General features: G+C 40.3%; 2 protein-coding genes across 7 annotated transcripts in view; one reads left to right on the top strand and one right to left on the bottom strand.

Moving 5' to 3' along the window:
* Cdkl2 (cyclin dependent kinase like 2) overlaps positions 1–21,505 on the top strand; it is a 67,596-nt gene that overhangs the window by 18,621 nt on the left and 27,470 nt on the right. For 3 of the 6 annotated variants that reach the window (XM_057773155.1, XM_057773160.1, XM_057773154.1), the window contains 7 exons: positions 1,364–1,493; positions 3,539–3,837; positions 4,335–4,428; positions 6,151–6,274; positions 6,636–6,742; positions 16,015–16,099; positions 17,189–17,508. In XM_057773155.1, coding sequence (XP_057629138.1) covers positions 1,364–1,493; positions 3,539–3,837; positions 4,335–4,428; positions 6,151–6,274; positions 6,636–6,742; positions 16,015–16,080 — 820 coding nt within the window. In that variant the 3' untranslated portion in view covers positions 16,081–16,099; positions 17,189–17,508. Of the gene's footprint in view, positions 1–1,363; positions 1,494–3,538; positions 3,838–4,334; positions 4,429–6,150; positions 6,275–6,635; positions 6,743–16,014; positions 16,100–16,489; positions 16,509–17,188; positions 17,509–21,505 lie in introns of those variants that run through there. The other 3 variants (XM_057773156.1, XM_057773157.1, XM_057773159.1) reach the window with 2 other exon arrangements.
* The window catches only part of Odaph (odontogenesis associated phosphoprotein), a 28,341-nt gene continuing 27,592 nt past the window's right edge, over positions 20,757–21,505 (bottom strand). The window contains exon 3 of the mRNA XM_057773167.1: positions 20,757–21,143. Within this exon, the coding sequence (XP_057629150.1) occupies positions 20,851–21,143 (293 nt within the window). The 3' untranslated portion in view covers positions 20,757–20,850. The remainder of the gene's footprint in view (positions 21,144–21,505) is intronic.

Raw genomic sequence — 21,505 nt, 5'->3', positions numbered from 1 at the left:
GCTGATCTGAAACTCACTCTATAGCCTAGGTTCCTCCCAAAGTCAGTATTCTCCTGCCTTGGCCTCCCTCCTCCTGTGTGCTGGAATTGACAGGTGTATGACACCATGCCCAGCTCAGCTGTAGTAGTTACTTTATTTAACATTGACCTTATGTTTATTTGTTTGTATGTATGTATGTCTGTGTATGTGTGCCTTTGTCTGTCATGTGTGTATGCCCATAGATGCAAAAGATTGTGTTAGATGCCATGGAGCTGCAGTTATAGGCAGTTGTTAGCCACGTGGTATGGGTAATGGGAATTGAGTGTGTGTTTTGGGAAAAGCAGCAAGCACTCTAACTGTTGAGCCATCTCTCCAGTCCTCTGTAGTGCTTTCTAAAGGACTGGTTGCGTTGTGAAATTTAAACCATGCCAATGACTTGTCCTTCTCTGTTGATTAAAATCCATTTTTGTCTGATCTTCTGAATTCATGTTTTATCTGTGCATGCTTTTATGACATACTTTCATCATTTGAAGCACATTGGCAACACTGAATTATGTGAACCTTAAAAATGTTGGTATGCCATAATATAATATTAAAAATTATTCTCCATTTTATCAAAAACCTTTGAATTATGGGAAGACCTCTAAGATCCCAAGTTAATAGAGTTGTAATTTCTTACATGAAAGTTTGAATTTTTTTGTTTACAGAAATATTATCAGTTTCTTTTCTTGCAATGACTAACTCACCTTGTTCATTTTCAAAGCAAAATGTCTGCTACATACCCATCTAAATAAGCATGGCTTTTCAATTAGTCTTTCAAGTGTAAATAGTACATGGAAAACTTATGTGACATGACCTGTGCTCAGGTAGCCCATCATTCATGTGCTCTTAAGTCAGCCACTACAGACAGTAGGAATCTCTCTTCTCATCGCACAGAATCTGAAGAGAGGTGTTCATGGGTTCATTTCATTTAATAAAATTAACCCTTTCACTGCTTCATTGTGAACATCCATCCATAAGTGACCCCCCCCCCCCACACACACACACACAAACACTCTGTATGGCTGTGAGGAGCACAGGAGTGCTAGCCCGGGTCGGTGCAGATGTCTCAGTTCTTAGTGGAATGCCAACAGCCTCATCCACATTGTTTGCCACCATCAGGACCAGTGTTTAGGGTGGTCCAGACATTCTCATGCTAAGACTCCTGAAAGACTCTCCCACACCCAAAGGCTTTTCAGAAACTATTTATATGGAATGTGATTTTTTTCATTCTAAATAAAATGGATTAGGTTAACACTGAATCTTAAATGATTATCTTGATTTTTTTCTAGGTTTATCTTTTTCATATAATTTTATTTTAATTGAGACATGTACTTTTATATAGGTTTTCTCAAGAATTGCAGTTAAAAATAGAGAAAGATGCCAGGAATAATTCTTTACCCAAAAAATCTCAAAACAGAAAGAAAGAAAAAGATGATACCTTAGGTGAAGAAAGAAAGACGCTTGTGGTCCAGGTAAGTATTCATGTTTTAAGGTTTAAATTTATGGAGGAAAATGATGATTTAATTTTGTTTGTTTTTTGTTTGTTTGTCAAGACAGGGTATCTTTTGGAACCTGTCCTAGAACTTGCTCTGTAGACAAGGCTGGCCTCAAACTCAGAGATCTACTGCCTCTGCCTTCTGGTGCTGGGATTAAAGGTGTGGCACCGCTGCCTGGCAGAAGATTTAAGTTTTTTTTTTTTTTTTTGGTTTTTCGAGACAGGGTTTCTCTGTGGTTTTGGAGCCTGTCCTGGAACTAGCTCTTGTAGACCAGGCTGGTCTCGAACTAGATTTAAGTTTTTAAAAATTAGATGTATTTTTGGTTGTGAGCCTAGCCTTTAACGGCTGAGCCATGTATTCACTTTATTTTATATGTGAGTGTTTAGCTTATATGTATGTGGAGCACATGCAGGCTTGGTACCTGTGGGGTCAGAAGAGGGCGTTGGCTCCTCTGGAACTGGAATTTCAGATGGTTTGAGAGCCGTCATGTGGGTGCTAAGAAGCAAACCCTTGTTTTCTGCAGAGCAGAAAGTGCTCTTAACCTCTGAGCCATACGTCTCTTCCGCCCAATAATGAAGATTTTAAAGTTTTAAAACACTGGGCAAATCGATAACTTTCAAACTGGTTGAAAAGCCAAACAAGCAAAAAGATCATTTCTTTCCTGTAGACACTACCTTAAATAAAAACCCTTAGCATATTCTGTTTTAAATGCTCAGCAGTACTAGAAAGTACACTAGTGATCTTAGAAAGTCACGTCACATAAAATGATGACTTGTCGACATAAGGAAATGGTATATTCTGGGCCAAGGTGTTACCATGCCCCAGGAACATGGCTTTTAGTTATCCTGAATGACATGTTTTGCTGTGAGAACCTTATAGCCACGGAACAAAGGTTACTAAACACACTGGTAGTTATTAGGTAGGTAGACTACAGCAGGAAGTCTTTCTGCTCTTTTCACATGTTAGTTTACAGCCTTTAGGTTTTGGTAGAGGCCAGAGGTCCACTGTGCTCATCAATACAATCTAAGAGTTTACCTGATAGTCTTGAGGAAGCTGGCTCAGCCACAGAATTTAAATGCTATTAAAGGGACTAAGATAATTCAAGGTAATTTTGTCTTCAGACCTACATCTGTCTCTCCACAGTCACAGTTTCTCATCCAGAGTCAGTCTGCAAAATCTTTACTGTAGATGCAGCCTCTGTAGAGAGTTTCAGATCCACACATGCATCCAAGAACTCTGGGCATCTCTGTCCACATCCATACAACACTGGGGTGCAAACACATGCACACCCAGGGACAAGCACTCCCAACTTAGTCTGTTTTCCTTTCTTAATAATAGAAAATGAAAATATTATTTTCAGAATTTTTATAACATTTTAAATTTGTGATTCTGATAGTTAAAAGTTTACTTTTTAGGTTGGGCAGTGGTGGCACATACCTTTAATCCCAGTACTCGGGAGGCAGAGGCAGGCAGATATCTGAGTTCGAGGCCAGCCTGGTCTATAAGAGCTAGTTCCAGGCTCCAAAGCTACAAAGAAACCCTGTCTCGAAAAACAAACAAACAACAACAACAACAACAACAAAACAAACCAAAAACAACAAAAAAGTTTCTACTATTATCAAGTGAAACAAAAGAAGAGTTTTCAATTTTATGCTCTCTGACTTTGAATATGTAAGAGCCAAAAGCAACAATCTCTATTCATCTTCCATGTTTTCTTCCCTACTGAAATATATATGCACAGCCACAGGTCTGCCTCTGTCTATCTCTCTACCATCTATCTACCATCTATCCATCATCTCTCTGTCTGTCTATCCATCATCTGTCTATCATCTATCCATCATCTATCTACCTACCTACCTACCTACCTATATCTATCAAGTTGATAATGCATCAAATATATATTCTTGTATTATCACAATAATTATTTGAATAAGAATCTTGATTTTAATTCCATAGGTAGAATAAGGGTGTGAAGTTTCTTGTCAGATTATTAAATTTTTAATGTCTTTATCAATGTTCAGGATACTAATGCTGATCCCAAAGTAAAGGATTCTAAAATGCTTAAAATAAAAGGGTCAAAAATTGATGGTGAGAAAACTGAAAAAGGAGGTAGAACTTCAAATGCAGGCTGTATCCATGACAACGGGACAAGCCACATCAAAGGCTTGCCTTCCACAAGCCTCAGAGACTGCAGTAATGTCAACATTGACCACCCAAGAAACCCAGGCATGGCGATTCCTCCACTCACACACAATCTTTCTGCAGTTGCTCCTGGCATCAGTGCTGGGATGGGGACTATTCCTGGAGTTCAGAGTTACAGGTATGAACGGGAGATGAGACAAAAAAAAAAAAAAAAAAAAAAAAAAAAAGCTTGCTAATTTGTTCACATGATTTTACTGTCAGAATTCTGACTGCAGTTTCTACTTATAAAGTAGCCATTTAAATATGATGATCTTGTGATAAAAATTATTAGAGTTTGCTAGGAAAAAAGGAAAGAATTCACCTAAGTCCTAAGAAAGTATGATTTTACTGTTGTTTATGATACAGAGAATCTATAGCTGTTTAATAAGAGGACTAATTGGTGTTGGGTGGCTGCTTCTGCATGGAATGGTGGTGAGCATGTAGTGGGCTTGTTCCTGAAAGGGCCAGCTGTGGGAAGCCTGAGCAATGTCATAAGAGGCAGGATATTTGATCAGACTTCTGTGCGTTGTGTACTTGAGAATAGGTATTAAATTGCATATCTTTTAGCATGATGTCATTGATTTTGTGTTTGAATAAAATAATTATTAATGATTCTAACTTTATAATCTGTTACAGAGTGGATGAGAAAACTAAGAAATACTGTAATCCATTTGTTAAAGCCAGCCAGCCTTCTCCATCAGGGATCTATAACATGAATGTGACCACATCCGTAAGTAACTGTTCTCAGCAGCCAAAGAGCAAGCACTCATCACCTCCAGACCTGCACTGGTCTAAGCATGAGAACGAAGAATTAAGAGTTTTATTTGGAGACACAGAGTAAAATCTGAATTATACAATACCATCCTAACTTATGACAGCTGTAATTTGAAATTCAGGTTGTTTAAATAAATTTTTTAAGTCTGAATGAAAGATTCTCTAAGATTAAATCTCATTTATTTTCAGCAATATAAATACATTTTCTTAACCTAATGCTTGCAGTTGAGTTCTTTTTAAAGAGCAAACAAGAAGATACTTTTTCTTATTATCTTACTAGATTTTTAGTGAACATATTTTATATAATCACTTAAGAGCCATCTATGATCATTCTATTGTATATAAGACACTGGAACTGAATTGACTCAATCTTTATGGCACTCATGGTCTAGTAGACCAGCAAGGCGAAAACATGGTGGCAGGCTGGGCGGCAGTGGCACACACCTTTAATCTACCAGAACTTTGGAGACAGAGGCAGCCATATCTCTGTGAGTTTGAGGCCTCCCTGATCTACAGAGCTAGTTCCAGGACAGCCAGGGCTGCATACACACACACACAAAACCCTGTCTTGAAAAACTAAACAACCAATTGAGCAGCCAGCCAAGCATGGTGGCAGATTTGAATGTGAAAAGCATGTACAGGCTTCAGAGATAGTGTGGGAAGGAGCTTCGTTGCTCTCAGCCACGACCATACCAAGTAGTCCACCTTTTTGTTCTGTTTAAAACTATTGGCCTCTATTCTCTGTGTAAAGGCCAAAGTCCTTCTAGGTATTTTTGCCTGAATCAAGTCCCTAGCCCAGTATTCTATCTCTGTCTGTTATGTTCCTCCATTGGTTCCAACTCGAGATTTCCCTTTTACTTTTATATTATGGCCAGATATACCAATGCCTTTGGGCTTTTACACTTACTGTTTCTCCTTTACAATATGATTCCCCTAGACTATCCAACAGATGCTTTTTGTCCTCTTTAGTCCATAAAGAAGATCTTGAGAACTTCTTTATTATTGAACTCATTTTAATATGGCATCTAGTCCTCCATCACTGTCTACACCCTCTCCTTACCTAATTCTCCTCCACTGTGTGTGCCCAATACCCTCTGTGTCTTATATAAATGTATTGTTTATCTCTTTGCAATGGAAGGTTAGCTTCTAGCTCAGTAATTTGAACTTTTGTTTTCCTCACTGATCCATCTCATCAATTACAAGATGCTTAGCCTATTAAGTTGCTTGAGAGGGTCCGCGGTATGGGTATCAAAAGCTGAGTAACGAGATTATACCGAGACAGTAAACTTGGGGTTGGATAATGTATATGAAGACCAACTGGTCACAATTAAGGTAAAGAACTTCAGTTGTTTGCTGAAAAGCCCAGACGGTGTTGTAAGACTGACCCTGCTGGTTAAAGAACCAGGATGGCAGGCCCATCTTCTGCTGCCTGTTGATTGCTGGGGCTTCCACTGAAGATTGACAAAGAGGAGAAAAGAAGCAGAGATCAGTTTTTGTAATTGTTAGCAAGTTTGATAAATTGACTGGTGAAACTGTTTTCTGTGTCAGTAATGTCCTTAAAGTTTTATTATTTCAGCCCTTGAAATCACACATCTGAGTATATGAATATAGTAGTTACAAGAGAATGAAAGCCTAGCTTACCTCAAAGCTGATGTGTGCTAATCATTCTGATAATCAGGTCTCTAGTGAAAAGTACCTCCTTCAGGCAAGTAAGAAAAGGAAGGAGTATTCCAAAGCAGATGTGCGACTGCCTGAACTAAACTATAATCATCTCCCGGAACTGAGAGCTTTAGAAGGCTTAGGTATGTTTATGCTCTTCTACTCTTTTCAGCCCTTTTGTTTATGTTGCTAAATTGTAAGCTAAGCTAACAATGTTAAAAATGTATAGTAATGTGCATACCTACATAGGCTAATGTGTCTACTCATCTGTAGTATAGTGCTTATGTGGAAAACTACCAAATGGTGGTGGCGCACGCCTTTAATCCCAGCACTCAGGAAGCAGAGGCAGGAGGATCTCTGTGAGTTCAAGGCCAGCCTGGTCTACAAGAGCTAGTTCCAGGACAGCCAGGACTGTTACACAGAGAAACCTTGTCTCAAAAAAAAAAAATGAAAAACTAATAGTGCCTAATGTTTTTATTATGTTTTTGATTCTTTCTTATCTAGCTCGAAATTCTAGGCTAATAAAGAAGGAGAACAAATCTCTTTCAGAATCTCGAATTCCCTCCCTGGCTGCTATTGACCTGCATGCTTCCAGTATTGCCTTGCACCAGGTACAGAAATGCTCACTGTAGATACAGCTGAGGACTCGCTCAGACTTAATGTGCTGTAGGGGGAATTTGCTCTTAGGAATTTGGCAGGTTTCTCTATGGGTTCTGTTTTGTTTATAAGTTCATTACACATAGAACTTTATTATACGTGCATTTACTGCAGCACTTATGGATTGAGGTAATTCGTTCTTCAGTTTGTGAGATGGGGTCTTTATCTTTAAAAACTTTTTAATAAACTTTATTATAAGCAATTTGCAAACAAATAAAAACATCACATACTGCCAGGGATTGGTGGCACACAACTCTAATCCCAGCACTTGGGAAGTAGAGGCAGGTGAGTCTCAGTGAGTTTAAGGCCAGCCTGACCTACAAAGTTAGTTCCAGGACAACCAGAAATCCTGTCTCAAAAAACAAAAATAAAAAATCACATACCAAAGTTAACCAGACCAAAAATCTATACCACTCCACGAGCTTCTGTACAGTTAGAATAAGCATTCAGAATGGAATCAGAGGCACCTCACTGTAAACAAAGACTGCTCTTGAATTTCCTGGCCACCCAAACCCGAATAATCACACAGAAACTATATTAATTACAACACTGTTTGGCGGATGACTCAGGCATATTTATAGCTAGGTCTTCCATCTTAAATTAACCCATTTCTATTAGTCTGTTTATTGCCACACGACCATGGCATTACCTCATTTTCTATATGTCTTACTTCCTTGGTGGCTGGCTGATGTCTGTGTCTCTGCCTTTCCTCTTCCCAGAATCATCCTAGTCTGGTCGCCCCACCTATACTTCCTGCCTGGATACTGGCCAATCATCATTTCATTCAACCAATATGAGTGACAGATCATCACAGTATACAAGAACTTTATCCCATAGCACTTCCCATTACATTTTACACTTTAAGGATTGAATATATTTTATGCACTTATATCTATCACCCAACCCAAAAGATCCATGGTAGAATCAGAACTAGAAAAATAAATAGCTGTTTATCCTTTTACAACTCATGTTCAGAACCTGAATTCAGTCTTTTCTGGTCTCCTTACATTCAGCCTTTCTTGCTCTCTTTTCTTCATGTTATGTTATACTCACAAGAAAGTGTGTTTACATGTGCATATATATTACTGACTGAATTCTCCATATGGAAGGTATTGTGTTTTTTTTCTGAGACTGCATGGTTTTATTTAATGTTATGCATTTTAAGTCCATACATTTTCTTGCAAATTTTACAACTTCATTTTTTTAGAGCTAGGTAGCATTCTGTTTTTTATATATACCAAACTTTTATTATCCATTCACCTACTAATGGCTAGGTAGCCTGGTTGCAGTTTTTTGCTTTAGTGACCAAAACAGCAGAAAACACGGGGTGCAGAGATCATTGCAGGGCTCGGGCATTCAGGAGTGAATAGCAGGGCCATCTACTAGGTCTGCTTTTAAGTTTTTGAGAAATCACCAGACCGATTTCCACAATGGTGTACTAGTTCGCCCCCTCTCCCACAGTGAATAGGGATTCCTTTTTCTCCACATCTCTCCAGTTCTGATTCTGAGTAACATGAGGTGGTGTCTCCCAGCAGTATTGATTTGCCTTTTCCTGTTGACTAGGGAGATTGAACACTTTGAGAAATAGTTATTGGCCATTTGTATTTTTCTCTCTCTTTCTCTCCCCCCGTCTCTTTTGAGACAGGATTTCTCTGTGTAGTCCTGGGTATTCTGGAACTCACTCTGTAAACCAGGCTGGCCTTGAACTCACAGAGATCCTCCTGCCTCTGCCTCCCAAGTGCTAGGGTTAAAGGTGTGCACCACTACCCAGCTGTATTTCTTTTATAAAAAGCTGTCTATTCAATTCATTAGTCCATATGTTGACTGGTAGTTTTATTGCCTTGGTATTTAATTTGTGTAATTCTTTTTAAATTCTGGATATTAGCTCCTTGCCTGAAGTGTAGTTGGTAAAGATTTCTCTCACATTCTGTGGCCTGTTTGTTAACCCTGCTGTTTTCTTTGCTGGAAGGAAATGAAACTTGCTTTTACCTGGGTTTCTGGGCTGTTGGTATTCTATTTGGGAAGGTCTTGCATGCTCAAATATCTCGAAGGATGTCCCTTTCATTTTTTTCTAAGTTTCAGTGTTTCAGGCTTTAAATTAAGGTCTTTGGTTCATTTTGAATTGAGTTTTGTACAAGGTGAGAGATAAAAAAAATCTAATTTAATTATTCTTCAGTTAGAAACCCAGTTTTGCCAGCACCATTTGTTGTATGGGCTTTTTCCCAAAGTAGTTTTTGTCTCCTTTTTAGACAATTAAGTGGACACAGCTTTGTGCTTTATTACTGGGTCCTCCATACGATTCCATTGGCCTACTTGTCATTCTTTTTTATGGTCTTTTTTTTTTTTATTTCATTTTACGTTCCATTCACAGTTCTGCCCCACAACTCCCTTCCTTCTGCCCCTCTTCAGCCCAGTTCCTATCTACTCCTTCCAATGGTAAGGACTTCCATGGGAAGCTGGCACATTAAGTTGGGGCAGGACCAAGCCTCTCCTTTCTGTATTAAGGCTTAGCATGGCATTCCATCATAGGAAATGCGCTCCCATGAGCTAGTTTATGCACCAGAGCTATATGGTCCTCCTGCCAGGTACCTCACAGATCACCCAGTCTCACCACTGTCTCCCATATATGGAGAGCCTAGTTTGGTCCCATGGAGGCTCCACAGCTGCCAGTCAAGAGTTCATGAGTTTCCACGAGCTTGGTTCAGCTGTCTCTGTAGATTTCTCCATCATGATCTTGACCTCCCTTGCTCATGTATTCCCTCTTCCCTCTCTTTGACTGGATTCCCGGAGCTTAACCTGGTGCTTGGTTGTGGATCTCTGAACTTGGTTGTCAGTTGCTGAATGAAAGCTCTTTAGTTGGGGTATTCACCATCTGATTACTGGAGAAGGCCAGTTCAGGCACCCTCTTCAATACTGCTAGGAGTCTTACCTGGGATCATCCTTGAGGATTCTTGGGAATTTCCCTAGCACCAGTTTCTCCCTAACCCCTTAGTGGTTCTATCAAGATTGCTCCTTCATTTCTCTCCCCCCCCCATCCCTCTCCCCTTTGACCATCCTGTTCCCATCTCCTCCCCTTTACCGCTCATCCCTCTTCTCTCCAGTTTACCCAGGGAAGTGAAATTGAAATTTATGCCCTGGCAATGCTGAAGCATTCTTGGGCAGTCCATAAATAGTGGTTCTGTTGAACTTGTCCATATTGGGCTTCATGGTCTAAGTTGATGAGGATGACTGACCAGGTCTCTTCCTCAAGAGAGTTTACCCAGGGGATCTCATCTAATCCTCCTTTCCAGAAAGATCCATGTGTCCATTTTAGGGTCTTTCTTGTCACCAAGCTTCTCTGGAGCTGTGGACTGTAGTCTGGTTATCCTTTGCTTTACATATAAGATCCACTTATGAGTGAGTACAGACTGTGTTTGTCTGAGTCTGGGTTACCTCACTCAGGATGGTTTATTCTCGTTCCATTCATTTGCCTGCAAATTTCATGATGACTTTTTTTCAACATCTGAGTAATACTCCATTGTGTAAATGTACCACATCTTCTTTATCCATTCTTTAGTAGAGGGACATCTAGGTTGTTTCCAGGTTCTGGCTATTATGAAGAATGATACTATGAACATTGTTGAGCAAGTGTCCTTGTGGTATGATTGAGTATCCTTTTGTTATATGCCCAGGAGTGATATCACTGGGCCTTGAGGAAGATTGAATCCCAATTTTCTGAGACACTGCCATACTGATTTTCAGAATGGCTGTACAAGATTGTACTCCCACCAGCAGTGGAGGAGTGTTCCCCTGACTCCATATTATCTCCAACATAAGCTATCATTAGTGTTTTTGATTTTAGCCATTCTGACAGGTGTAAGATGGTATCTCAGAGTCATTTTGATTTGTATTTCCCTGATGATTAAGGATGTTGAGCAATTACTTAAATGCCTTTTGGCCATTTGAGGGTTTTTTTATGGTACCAGCTGTGAACTGAGTATCATTTTTTATTTATTAATTTTTTAAAAAATATTTATATATTATGTATACAGTGTTCTGTCTGCATGTAAGCCTCCAGGCCAGAAGAGGGCACCAGATCTCATTACAAATGGCTGTGAGTCACCATGTGAGTGCTGGGAATTGAACGCAGGTCCTTTGGAAGAACAGTCAGTGCTCTCATCCACGGAGCCATCTCTCCAGCCCCTTACCTGTCTATTCTTATAGCAGAACCAGGCTGCCTTTCTCTAATTACTATAGCTAAGATTGTGAGCACTGTATCAAGAGAGAGAAGAATACAAATCATTAATCCTGACTTTAGAGGAAATGATCTCAGTTTTTCCTCCTTTTTATTTAATGTTGGTGTGGTGATCTGAATAAGAATGACCCTACAGGTTCATATATTTGAATGCTTGGTCACCTAACAGTAAATACACTTTTAGGAGGTGTGGCCTTGTTGCAGTAGATGTGGCCTTGTTGGAGGTAGTGTTACTGGGGGTGGGCTTTGAGATTTCAAAAGCCCAAGCCAGGCCCAGTGCTCTCTCTGATTTAGATACAGGACTCTTTTCTCCTCCAGTACCTTGTCTGCCTGTGTTCTACCATGCTTCCTGCCATGGTGATAATGGACTAAACCTCTGAAACTGTAATCCAGCCCTAATTAAATGCTTTCCTTTATAAAAGTTGTCATAGTCACAGTGTCTCTTCTCAGCAATAGAACACTGACTTAAGGCAATTGCTATATGTTTGTGGTGTAAGGCATTTATTATTTTGTGGTATGTTCCATCTATTTCTAAAGTCTCCAGAATTTTTATCATGAAAGCATGATGAACTTTGCCAAATGAGTTTTAAGTGTTACTTGAAATAATTATGTGATTACCATCTTTTACATTTGTTTATGTATGTTGGGTCAACCTTGCCTTTGGGATGAAGTCCACTTACTCAAAATAGCTAATCGCTTTCCTCCTCCTCATTTTCTTTCTTTCTTTCTTTCTTTCTTTCTTTCTTTCTTTCTTTCTTTCTTTCTTTCTTTCTTTCTTTCTTTCTTCTCTCTCTCTCTCTCTCTCTCTCTCTCTCTCTCTCTCTCTCTCTCTCTCTCTCTTTCTTTTCCTCCTCCTCCTCCGCCTCCTCCTCCTCATCCTCTTCCTCCTCCTCCTCCTTCTTGAGAAAGGGTCTCTCCATGTAGCCCTGTCTGTCCTAGAACTTGCTAATGTAGACCAGGCTAGCCTTGAACTCACAGAGATCCACCAGCATCTGTCTCCTGAATACTAAATTTAAAGGAATGTACCACCACGTCTGGTGATGTATAATTCTCTGTGCTCCTGAATTTAGTTTGTAAGGAATTTATTCAGAATGTCTGCATCTGTGTTCATTGAGGAAGTAGGTCTGTAGCATGTGTGTGTGTGGTTTGTGTGCGCATGCACATGTATTGTATTTTGGTATAAGATGATACTGGCTTTGTAAAATGATTTTGGTAGTGTTTCTTCTGTTTTGTGAACCAGTCTAAGAATTGGTATGAGGCCTTCCTTGCAAGCTTAGATAGAATTCCGCAGTGAATCCACCTGGTCCTGGCTTTGTCTTCAAGAGGAGACTTTTAATAACTTTCACTGCTTGTAATGGGTCTGTTTCAGATACATCTTTGGGTATTAATTTTGGAAGATGATATACTTTTAGAAATTTCCCTTGGTTATCCAGCTTTTCAGAGTATGGGTTTTGTAGTAATTCCTAATGATGTTCTGAGTTTTATTGGAGTTGGTTGGGATGACGACCTTTTGGTCTCTGTCTGGTTTACTAGTTTGTATCTTCTCCTGCCCCCTTTCGTCAGATTAGTTAAGGGTTTGTCTATATCGTTAACTTTTTCAACAAAACAACTCTTTAATTGGTTTTATGTATTATTCTTTGGACATCAATTTCACAATTTCTTTCCTAATCTTTCCTATTTCTTGCTGTGTGCTCTGTTTAGGACTGGATTTTTTTTTCCTGAGCACCTTGAGGTCCATCACTAGTTGATTTATTTGGTAGCTCTCATGAACACGTCTCACAATCTACTCCTCTCAGGACTGCCGTGGCTGTATCTAGAAGTGCTAATAGGATGCGTTTCCATTAGCATTTGTCTCGAGGAATTTTATAATTTCCTGCCTGATTTTTTAGATGACACAATATTCATTCAAAATTCTGTAGTTTTCTTGCTGTTGATTTCTAGTTATTGCATTATGGTCTGATAGGAGATAAGTAATTGCCTCTTTTTGTTTTTTTTAATATTTATTTATTTATTATGTATACAATATTATGTCTGTGTGGATGCCTGCAGGCCAGAAGAGGGCACCAGACCCCATTATAGATGGTTGTGAGCCACCATGTGGTTGCTGGGAATTGAACTCAGGACCTTTGGTAGAGCAGGCAATGCTCTTAACCTCTGAGCCATCTCTCCAGCCCCGTAATTGCCTCTTTTTGTTGATGTTATTTTATTTGTTGAGATTTGACTTGTGTCCTCTGGTGTGACCAGTTTTGGAGAAGGTTCCATGTACTGTTGGGTACAGTATTCTCTTTATATTTTGTTAAGTCCAGTTCATCCATAGTATATTTAGTTCTGAAATGTCTTTACTTGTTTTTGCTTTGGAAGACCTATTTAAATATGAGAGTAGAATATTGAAATACTCCACTATTTTGTTTGTTTGTTTTAATTTTTTTTTTTTTTGAGACAGGTTTCTTTGTGTAGCTTTGGAGCCTGTCCTGGAACTCACTCAGTAGACCAGGCTGACTTCAAAGTCACAGAGATCTGCCTGCCTCTTCCTTCCAAGTGCTGGGTTTAAAGGTGTGCGCCACCACCGCCCGGCTAAGTACTCTACTATTGTATCAAGATCTATGTGGTTCTTTATGTTTTTTAGTTTTTGTTTTATGAAATTAAGGGCTCTAATACTTTTACATTTATAATTGTTTTGTCTTTTGATGAATTATTTCTTTTATTAATAGGTAGTATCCCCTTTTATCTTTTTCAATTAGCTTTGGTTTGAAACTTACTTTGTATGATATAAAGATAGCTATGCTGGCTTATTTACATTTTACTTTTCCTTGGTAGTTTGTTTTCTATCCTTTGATATTGAGTTTTGGGGTATGTTTGCTGATTAGGTGTGTTTGTTGGAGACAGACTCTACATGGTTCTTGCTTTTTAATCCAGTTCCTCAGTCTGCATCACGTCGGTGGTGAGCTGAGGCCTCTTACAGGTAAGGTTGCTGAGGAAAGGGGTTTCTGTTTCTCGTGGTCGGTGATGTTCTGTTTTGCTGCACTATTAGTATTTTTTCTCCTGCTACCATGTTAATTCTGAGAATTTGCTAAGTTGCTGTGTTGGATATGGTTGTTTCTTACCTGAGTCGAGTTTATCTGTAGTTAGACTATCTTTTTTTTGTTTGTTTTAAGACAGAGTTTCTCTGTGTAGCCCTGGCCATCCAGGAACCTGCTCTGTAGACCAAGCTGGCCTAGAACTCAGATCCACCATGTGCCACCACTGCCCAGCTTAGTTAGGGTATCTTTTGTTTTCCTCTTTGCAAAGAATCCCACTAACTTTCTATAGTGCAGGTGTGGCTGCCATGAATTGCCTTAATTTGTATTTCTCTCGAAACACCTTTATTTCTCCATCAGTTTTGAGAGGTAGTTTGCAGTGTATAGCATCCTCAGTTACTGTTGTCTACTCCATGTACTAATGGCACTTACAGTTGCTAATGAGGGTCTGGAATAATTCCGATATTTCTGCCTTTGAACTGACATTTTTCTTGTGCTGCTTTTAAGATTATTTCTCTACCTTGTATTTTGACAGCCTCACTATAATATGTCATGGAGTGTTTCCTTTCTGGTTATGTCTGTATGGAGTCTGTGTGTGCCTCTTGTGTTTGGAAGCCTATGTCTTTCTGTAAATTCGGGTAATTTTCTATGATAATTTCTTTTTGTGCAGTACCCACCCTCTCCCAGCACCATGAAAATGTGACTAAATACTTGTGTCTGTTCCTTCCAATTTTACCGCTGCTCCTTCTTCTATCATGTAAATTCACAGGTTTAGCCTCTTGGATGTGTCTCAGACTTCTTGGAAGTACATTTATCCTCCTAATCCATCTCCTTATACTTAAGTGCTTGTATCATCATCTCAGAGTCTGTCCACTCTGTCTTCCGAGATATGACTTCTTACTCACCTGCAACTCACTGGCTAGGCTCGTGGCCAGTGGGCTCGGGTAACCACGTGTCTCAGCCTCTCCCATCTGAGATTATAAGCGTGTGCTTCAAGTCCAGATTCTTTTTTAAACATAGATTCTGGGGAGCAAACTCAGTTCATCACGCTCACAGGAGCTTCACCGCCTGAGTTCTCTCCGTTAAGGCTCCGTTCTGTTGTTCCCAGACGATTAGATCTTAACAGCAGGTACTGTCTTACCCAGCACGCCTTGTTCACTGGTTCTTCATTCTCTTGCAGCCTCTGCCTGTGGTGAGAACTTCTCCACTCATCTGCAGTGTTTTCCTTTACTATGTATCACAGCTGTGATGCCTGCTTTGGTTCCAGCAGATTTTTGCTTTTGTTTTGGGATGAGTGAGAGAGATTGGTTTTTAGTGGGCCATGGCAGGTCAGAAGTATGTCCTCTTTGTACATGGGTTTTTTGGGACTGGGTGGCCCCGTCTGGACTTGAACTCAAAACCCTCATCTCCTCCTCTCTAGTGCTGGGATGACATCTGGCTACAAAATGTCTTTAAAAAATGTATTTATTTAATTTTATACGTATGAATGTTCTGTCTGCACATATGTATTATACCATGTGTGTGCCAATTCAGAAGAGGGGTCTGAGATCCTGAACCTGGACTAGAGTTATGTATGTTATGAGCCACTATGTGAGTGCTGGGAATTGTATCCAGCAAGTGTTCTAAAGCACCAGGCCATCTCTCCAGTCTCACCAGTGTAAGCCAGGTATGTCAGTGCGTGCTGTCGTCCCAGCACTTGGAAATTTGAAGCTAGAGAGGGTCAAGAGTTCAAGATCATTCTTGGCTAGATAACAAACTGGAGGCCAGCTCTGGCAACACAAAACTCTCTCAGAACAGACAAACAAACAAAATGTGTTTAAACATAGCAATAGGACCTCTTACTTTATCCTTTCTGTAAGAGCAACTTCAGCTGCGTGTCCTGAGTGTCTGTGCCTGAACTGACATAATCCGAATTCTTGGGTAGAGGGAGTCTTGCAGCTACTGGACACCTATAATGCTTACTTATTATTCCTAGGGATCAGGATCGCCCCTGTCCGAGGATTCTGAGGGTGATCTGCCTCGAATGGAACACCAGCACTGAGACTCACTAACCTGACAGGGTAGGTCTGGCTCTTCCCACTTCAAGCTGTGTATGAGAGCTGCTGGCACAGAGGGGCGTGCCACTTAGAAAAGCAGGGCTGGCATCGCACCTGGGATGAGATCACTTTCCACAGAGCTTACATTTGTTCTTAAGCTAACTTGCATTTTACTGGATGGGGCAACATGAAGGTAGCTGACAAGTCCTCCAGGAGAATGCGTGTCTGTCTCCAGAATCAGCCTTTTCCTGTGGACTTGTAAAGCAAGATCCCTGGCAGTTTCTGTCCCAGTAGAGCAGAATCCATGCTACATTCGCAGTAGCCTTGTTTGTAAGAACTAACTTTACTGCCCAAGACCCACTAGGACATCTGCTATGTGACCTGAAGCACATTTCTTATGTGATATCTCATTAGCTCTGTAGAATGTGATGGCGAGGGGGCTGGAGAGATGGCTCAGCGGTTAAGAGCATTGCCTGCTCTTCCAAAGGTCCTGAGTTCAATTCCCAGCAACCACATGGTGGCTCACAACCATCTGTAATGAGGTCTGGTGCCCTCTTCTGGACTTCAGGCATACACGCAGAAAGAATATTGTATACATAATAAATAAATAAATATTTAAAAAAAAAAAGAATGTGATGGCGATAAAATACCATGTGCTGATAGCTGTGTCATTGGAGTTAATTTTTAACCTCAACAGAGTATTCTGAGCACCTATGATGTCATAGCTAAATTTACTTTAAAAGCTTAAATTGCAAGCTTTCATTTGCACATCCTTCCAAGGCCCCAAGAAAGGTCTCTGTGATGCAGTCCATTGAGTTAGGTCACGTGAACTCTGGACGTTCATATCACATGAACTCTGCAAGTTGCATGCCTTATAAAACTTAGATCTGTTATATCAAATCAGTCTGTGTTTGTGTAAAATGAGACAGTATGCTACACATGGCTGTTTAGATTGTAATTATCCTAAAGACTGTCTTTAACATCTTTAAGTTTCTTAGACAACACAATGTCTACAAGTATTACCAACATATTTGACATGAGAAAGTAAGCAACATGACAATCAGTTTCCAGGAAAATTCTGTGTAAAGTGTTTGGTGCGCACCCTGCTTCTAGATGCTGCCAGCCCTGAAATGATGTCCTCTTGCAACCAGAGCACCCGTGAAATCTGCAGGTCGACTCTTGCCTTCTCAACTACCTGCGTTTTCTAAGAAAGGCTTTGCAGAAGAAGGCAAGACAGACTTCCACATACTTCAAAGGAAAATTGAACAAGTGCCCCCTGCTGTTATCCCTTCCCCTTTCCAACCTATTGATGCTATTTCAAGATATATCCATGAAAGACTAGTGATACAGTTCTGTTACATGAATGTGTATTTGATATTAGATTGTGTATTTAAAGTTCTCTGAGATTAAAAGTGAGTAAAAAAGGAAAGAATCACTATAAAAGGTCATGTTCTTGTGCATTGAACTTTGCATATTATCTATATAAATGTTTACAGTTGGAGGAAATGAAAAAAGAAGCTAGGATCTGTAAGAGAAGTTTCCTTTACCTTTCCTGTAAGAACACATTTAAAAAGCTTGCTTCTAGGCATTAAGGTAGTGTGTGCCTGCTGTCTGTTGGTAGATGTGTGTCTTTGTTTTCTGTCCTTGTGAAGGGAATCTGCTCTCAGCTGGTCTAAGACCTGTGCTGGTGCTAATCAGCGGAGTCCTGTTGTTTCTAATGCCTTGGCTTGGCTAGTCCTGTGCGGTGAGAGTTTCTGGTGCTCATGTTGTGTGTGGAATGCTGGGATGGTGTGGGGGAGAGTTCTGCAGCTGCACCCTGGAGTTAATAACAGAACCCCTCCCTGAGTAAAAAGGTATACAAAATAAGAGATGGTGCACAGCTGCCTAGTCACCTAGGCAGTTCTGCCGGGCAGTCACTATCAGTTACTCAGTGAAGAGGCTTGGTGGAAGCTTTTATGGACTCCAGTCTTGTCTGTGATAGTGGTTGTGGCAGAGGCTGATAGTGGATTGGACCCACAGAGATTCCTATTGCCTTGTTACCGCAAATACTTAGGTTTACCCAAAAGCCTTTTTACCAAGGTGCAAAGTTATTTACCTGCATTCCACATATGCTTTCTGATGTATAGGTTTACAACCTTTTAGGTGGGAGGAGAAGACCAGTTTGACTCCAGGGTCTTGGTTACTGGGTTTCCAGCCATGCTCCATATTTGTCGTTTGAGAACATAGCTCTTCAGGGGGGCAGAATTTGTGTAGGGTTTTTGTATCAACCATCTAATAGTGTGCTTTTTTCAGAAGTCATTGACTAGAATTTAGCCTAAGAGTTGAATGAGAATTCTCCATTACTTTGGGGATTTAAAAATGAAACTCTAAACCTGGACACGTGGAACCTCAAAGGAGTAGACATTCCAGAGGAGGCAAGAATGAAAGGTTCCCACATAAAAGTCTGTTGGTACTAGTTAAATTGCAATCGTATTTATATTTAAAAGCTGTGTTTTAAACCTCTGACCATGGGTTTGCCTAGGCTAGTTAGACTAACACGCTGGTAAAGTCACTCTATCAGCAGAAGGGGGCTTTCTGCTAAAATCCATGACTTACTGTTGTGTTGAAAAGCATCGCCCACAGACAGCAGTGTGGAAGACAGACAGCTGAGGTCACCCAGCGCATGGCAATGTCATCTTCACGTAAAGGCCAATGCGGAATCTTAGCTTGACAACTGAGCGAGGGTCTATCAGCCACCTTATAATCTGTGTACTTGGGTTTGGTATCTTTGGCCTAGTAAGACACTTTATGAACTTTAGAATTAAGGAATTAAAAATAATTTTCTAAGTCCTTATTGATATTTGAAGATCATTTTTGGTTAGAACTTTGGTGTGGAGCTAAAGAACTAAAGATTATTCAGATCAAGTCTGTAGGTACTGACCAAAATAATATCTGTTTTCAGTTTGTGGGGTTTAGTCCCTTCTTGCAAGAATGGACTTATATGGACATGCTAATGTGAAGTGATTTTAAGTACTTTTGAGAGACAATGGGCTTGCCGTGCCTACCTATGTTTTAAAATTAATAAATAGTGTCTAACTAAGCATGATAGATGGTTTTAATTTATATTAATTAAGAGAGTATAAATAATATACATATTACTATATAGTATTAATAAATAAAATTGAAATAATCAGTCAATTCTCTTCTCTTTTTGGTAGAAATTCTGGACTTAGGATATAAAGTTAAATTTTCTTTCTTTTCATACTTTGTCTTCTTTATTTTTAATCCCTTTTATCTCTTACTTTTCTTCTTTTAAAATTTATTTTTATTTTAAATGCATTGGTGTTTTGCCATGGGTGTTGAGTCCCCTGGAACTGGAGTTACAGACAGTTGTGAGCTGCCATGTGGGTACTGGAATTGAATCCAGATTCTCTGGAAGAGAAGTCAGTGTTCTTAACCCCTGAGCCATTTTTCCAGCCCCCAAGTTAATTTTTCTTGTAGAGCTGTTGATATAGGCAAGCAGTATTGTGACAAAATGACATTTTGTAACACCTGCTGCCCATGAGAGACCCCGGCCCAGGCTTGGCACCTGGTTCTGCTGGTGGGGACCCCTTGTGTTTGGAATGGCAGGAAGAGACATGGGATGGAAATGCAAATCTTCATCTTTCTTTACGTTTGTCCAAGGGTAGTCTTTTCTGGTTTGTTTTCCTCTTCCCCACACAGAGAAAGTGTAAAGTTTATTTCAAATAGAGTTTCTTGAGGACTCAGATCGGGGTTAAGCCTAGAAGTTTGGAGAAAACATCTGCTCTTAAACTCCGTTTCCCCTTTCATCACGTGACACGAAGGAAGCGGCTGGAGTGACGATCCTGACCTTGTCCTGGATGTCCATTTCCAGAGTTCTCCTGCGTTTGTGGTAGTGTGGTTTGTTTCCTCTTGCAGCAGCAGTGACAGCATCATTCGCATGCAATTCTTGAGAACACGGGGAAGCCACTGGCCACACGCATAGAACCCAGGTTCCCGAGACACAGGCAAGAGGTGGGGCTTTCTAGAGGTCACGTACACAAATGTGAGTTTGTCATTCACTTGAGAGTGCAAGGTCCCCACAACTGAGTTGGCATTAACTAACATCCGGGTATTGTAAAACTAAGTGTTTGATTGGAACCATGTTGGGTTTGAAGGGAAGTATTTCATTTTACCTGTGTGATATCTCATTTGTCTATGTGATGATTATAGGAGAAACAGTGAAGTGTTTATCAAATTAGTACACTAGTTAAAGTTAGGATGGTTTTGTGCAAATGATTCGAGTTTGATAGTTCAGCATACAATTAAAGTGTGACCTAGAGTCACATTCTCCAGAAGGCCTTTCGCTTTAAGCTTCATAATTTCTTTTAAAGTTCACTTTGTGGATCCACCTATTCTCTGTTTCCCAGTGAGTATGAAAGAGTGTCATTAATTTCTACATTTGACTCATCATGGTCTCTTTAAAATGTCTTCCACTCTAATATGGAAAAGCGGGTTAATTAATACTGCTGGTGTCTAAATATGGATAGAAATGATTGGAACAGCCCATTTAAAGATTTTATTTGTGTTAATATCCCGTGGGATAAGAATATCCAGTTACTACCAGATTTTGTAAACAAAAATGTGTAATCCAATCTCTTCATTGTGGACAAATGTCTAGTCAATGGCACTGAGGATTCTTAGTCTTCTAATGCGGGGATTTTAGACTGGAGAGAGAAAGCTTCATCGTCTTTTTCAGAGGCGTCGATTCTTTTGCTTCCATGTGTTTGGGCTTCTCATTTCTCCGTGCTTTCCTCAGATGAGCTTCCGCCCTGGAACCGTCCTCCTCCGAGGTACCGCCCGCCGTAGTTGTAGTTTGGAAGGAAAGAAGGTCTGTTAGGAAGCCTCAGGTAGAAGCCAGGCCTTTGCAGAAAATAAGTCCAAGTCCACAGGGGCATCCTTGGGTTGAGTTGGGCCCTTGTTACGGTAGGCCTCCCTGTTGTGGGCGGAGGGGTGAGTGTGAAGATTTGACAGTCTGTAGGGTTCCCATTGCTTGGCGAGCTGCCAGGAGGGGTCACTACATCTTGTCCTGTGGAAATGAAAATGTTGGTCAGGAAATGGGCCTGGCAGCAGAGGTGGAGAAAGTTAGATCTCTCAGGGTGCAGGTGGGAGACAGAGGTGAAGTGCAACACGGAGACATTTGAAAGCGTGACTAACTGAATGGCAGTGGTCCAAGGGAACGAAGCATGGACACACCTAGTGATCCACATTTCCATCTGGGGAGCTGGCCCAAAAGAAATAAATGCATATTTACCCAAAAATACTAGTTCAAGCATGTCCGTAGCAGTCTAGAAAACCCAAACGCCCATCAATAGGAGAGTAGCTGAATGAACCGTGTGTGTTCATACAACGCAACAGTCTCTAGGAATGCAGAGGAAGAACAGCCAATAC

The sequence above is a fragment of the Chionomys nivalis genome, chromosome 6 (assembly GCF_950005125.1).
Source record: "Chionomys nivalis chromosome 6, mChiNiv1.1, whole genome shotgun sequence".
Lineage (NCBI taxonomy): Eukaryota > Metazoa > Chordata > Mammalia > Rodentia > Cricetidae > Chionomys > Chionomys nivalis.
This window is presented reverse-complemented; position numbering and strand designations above follow the sequence as displayed.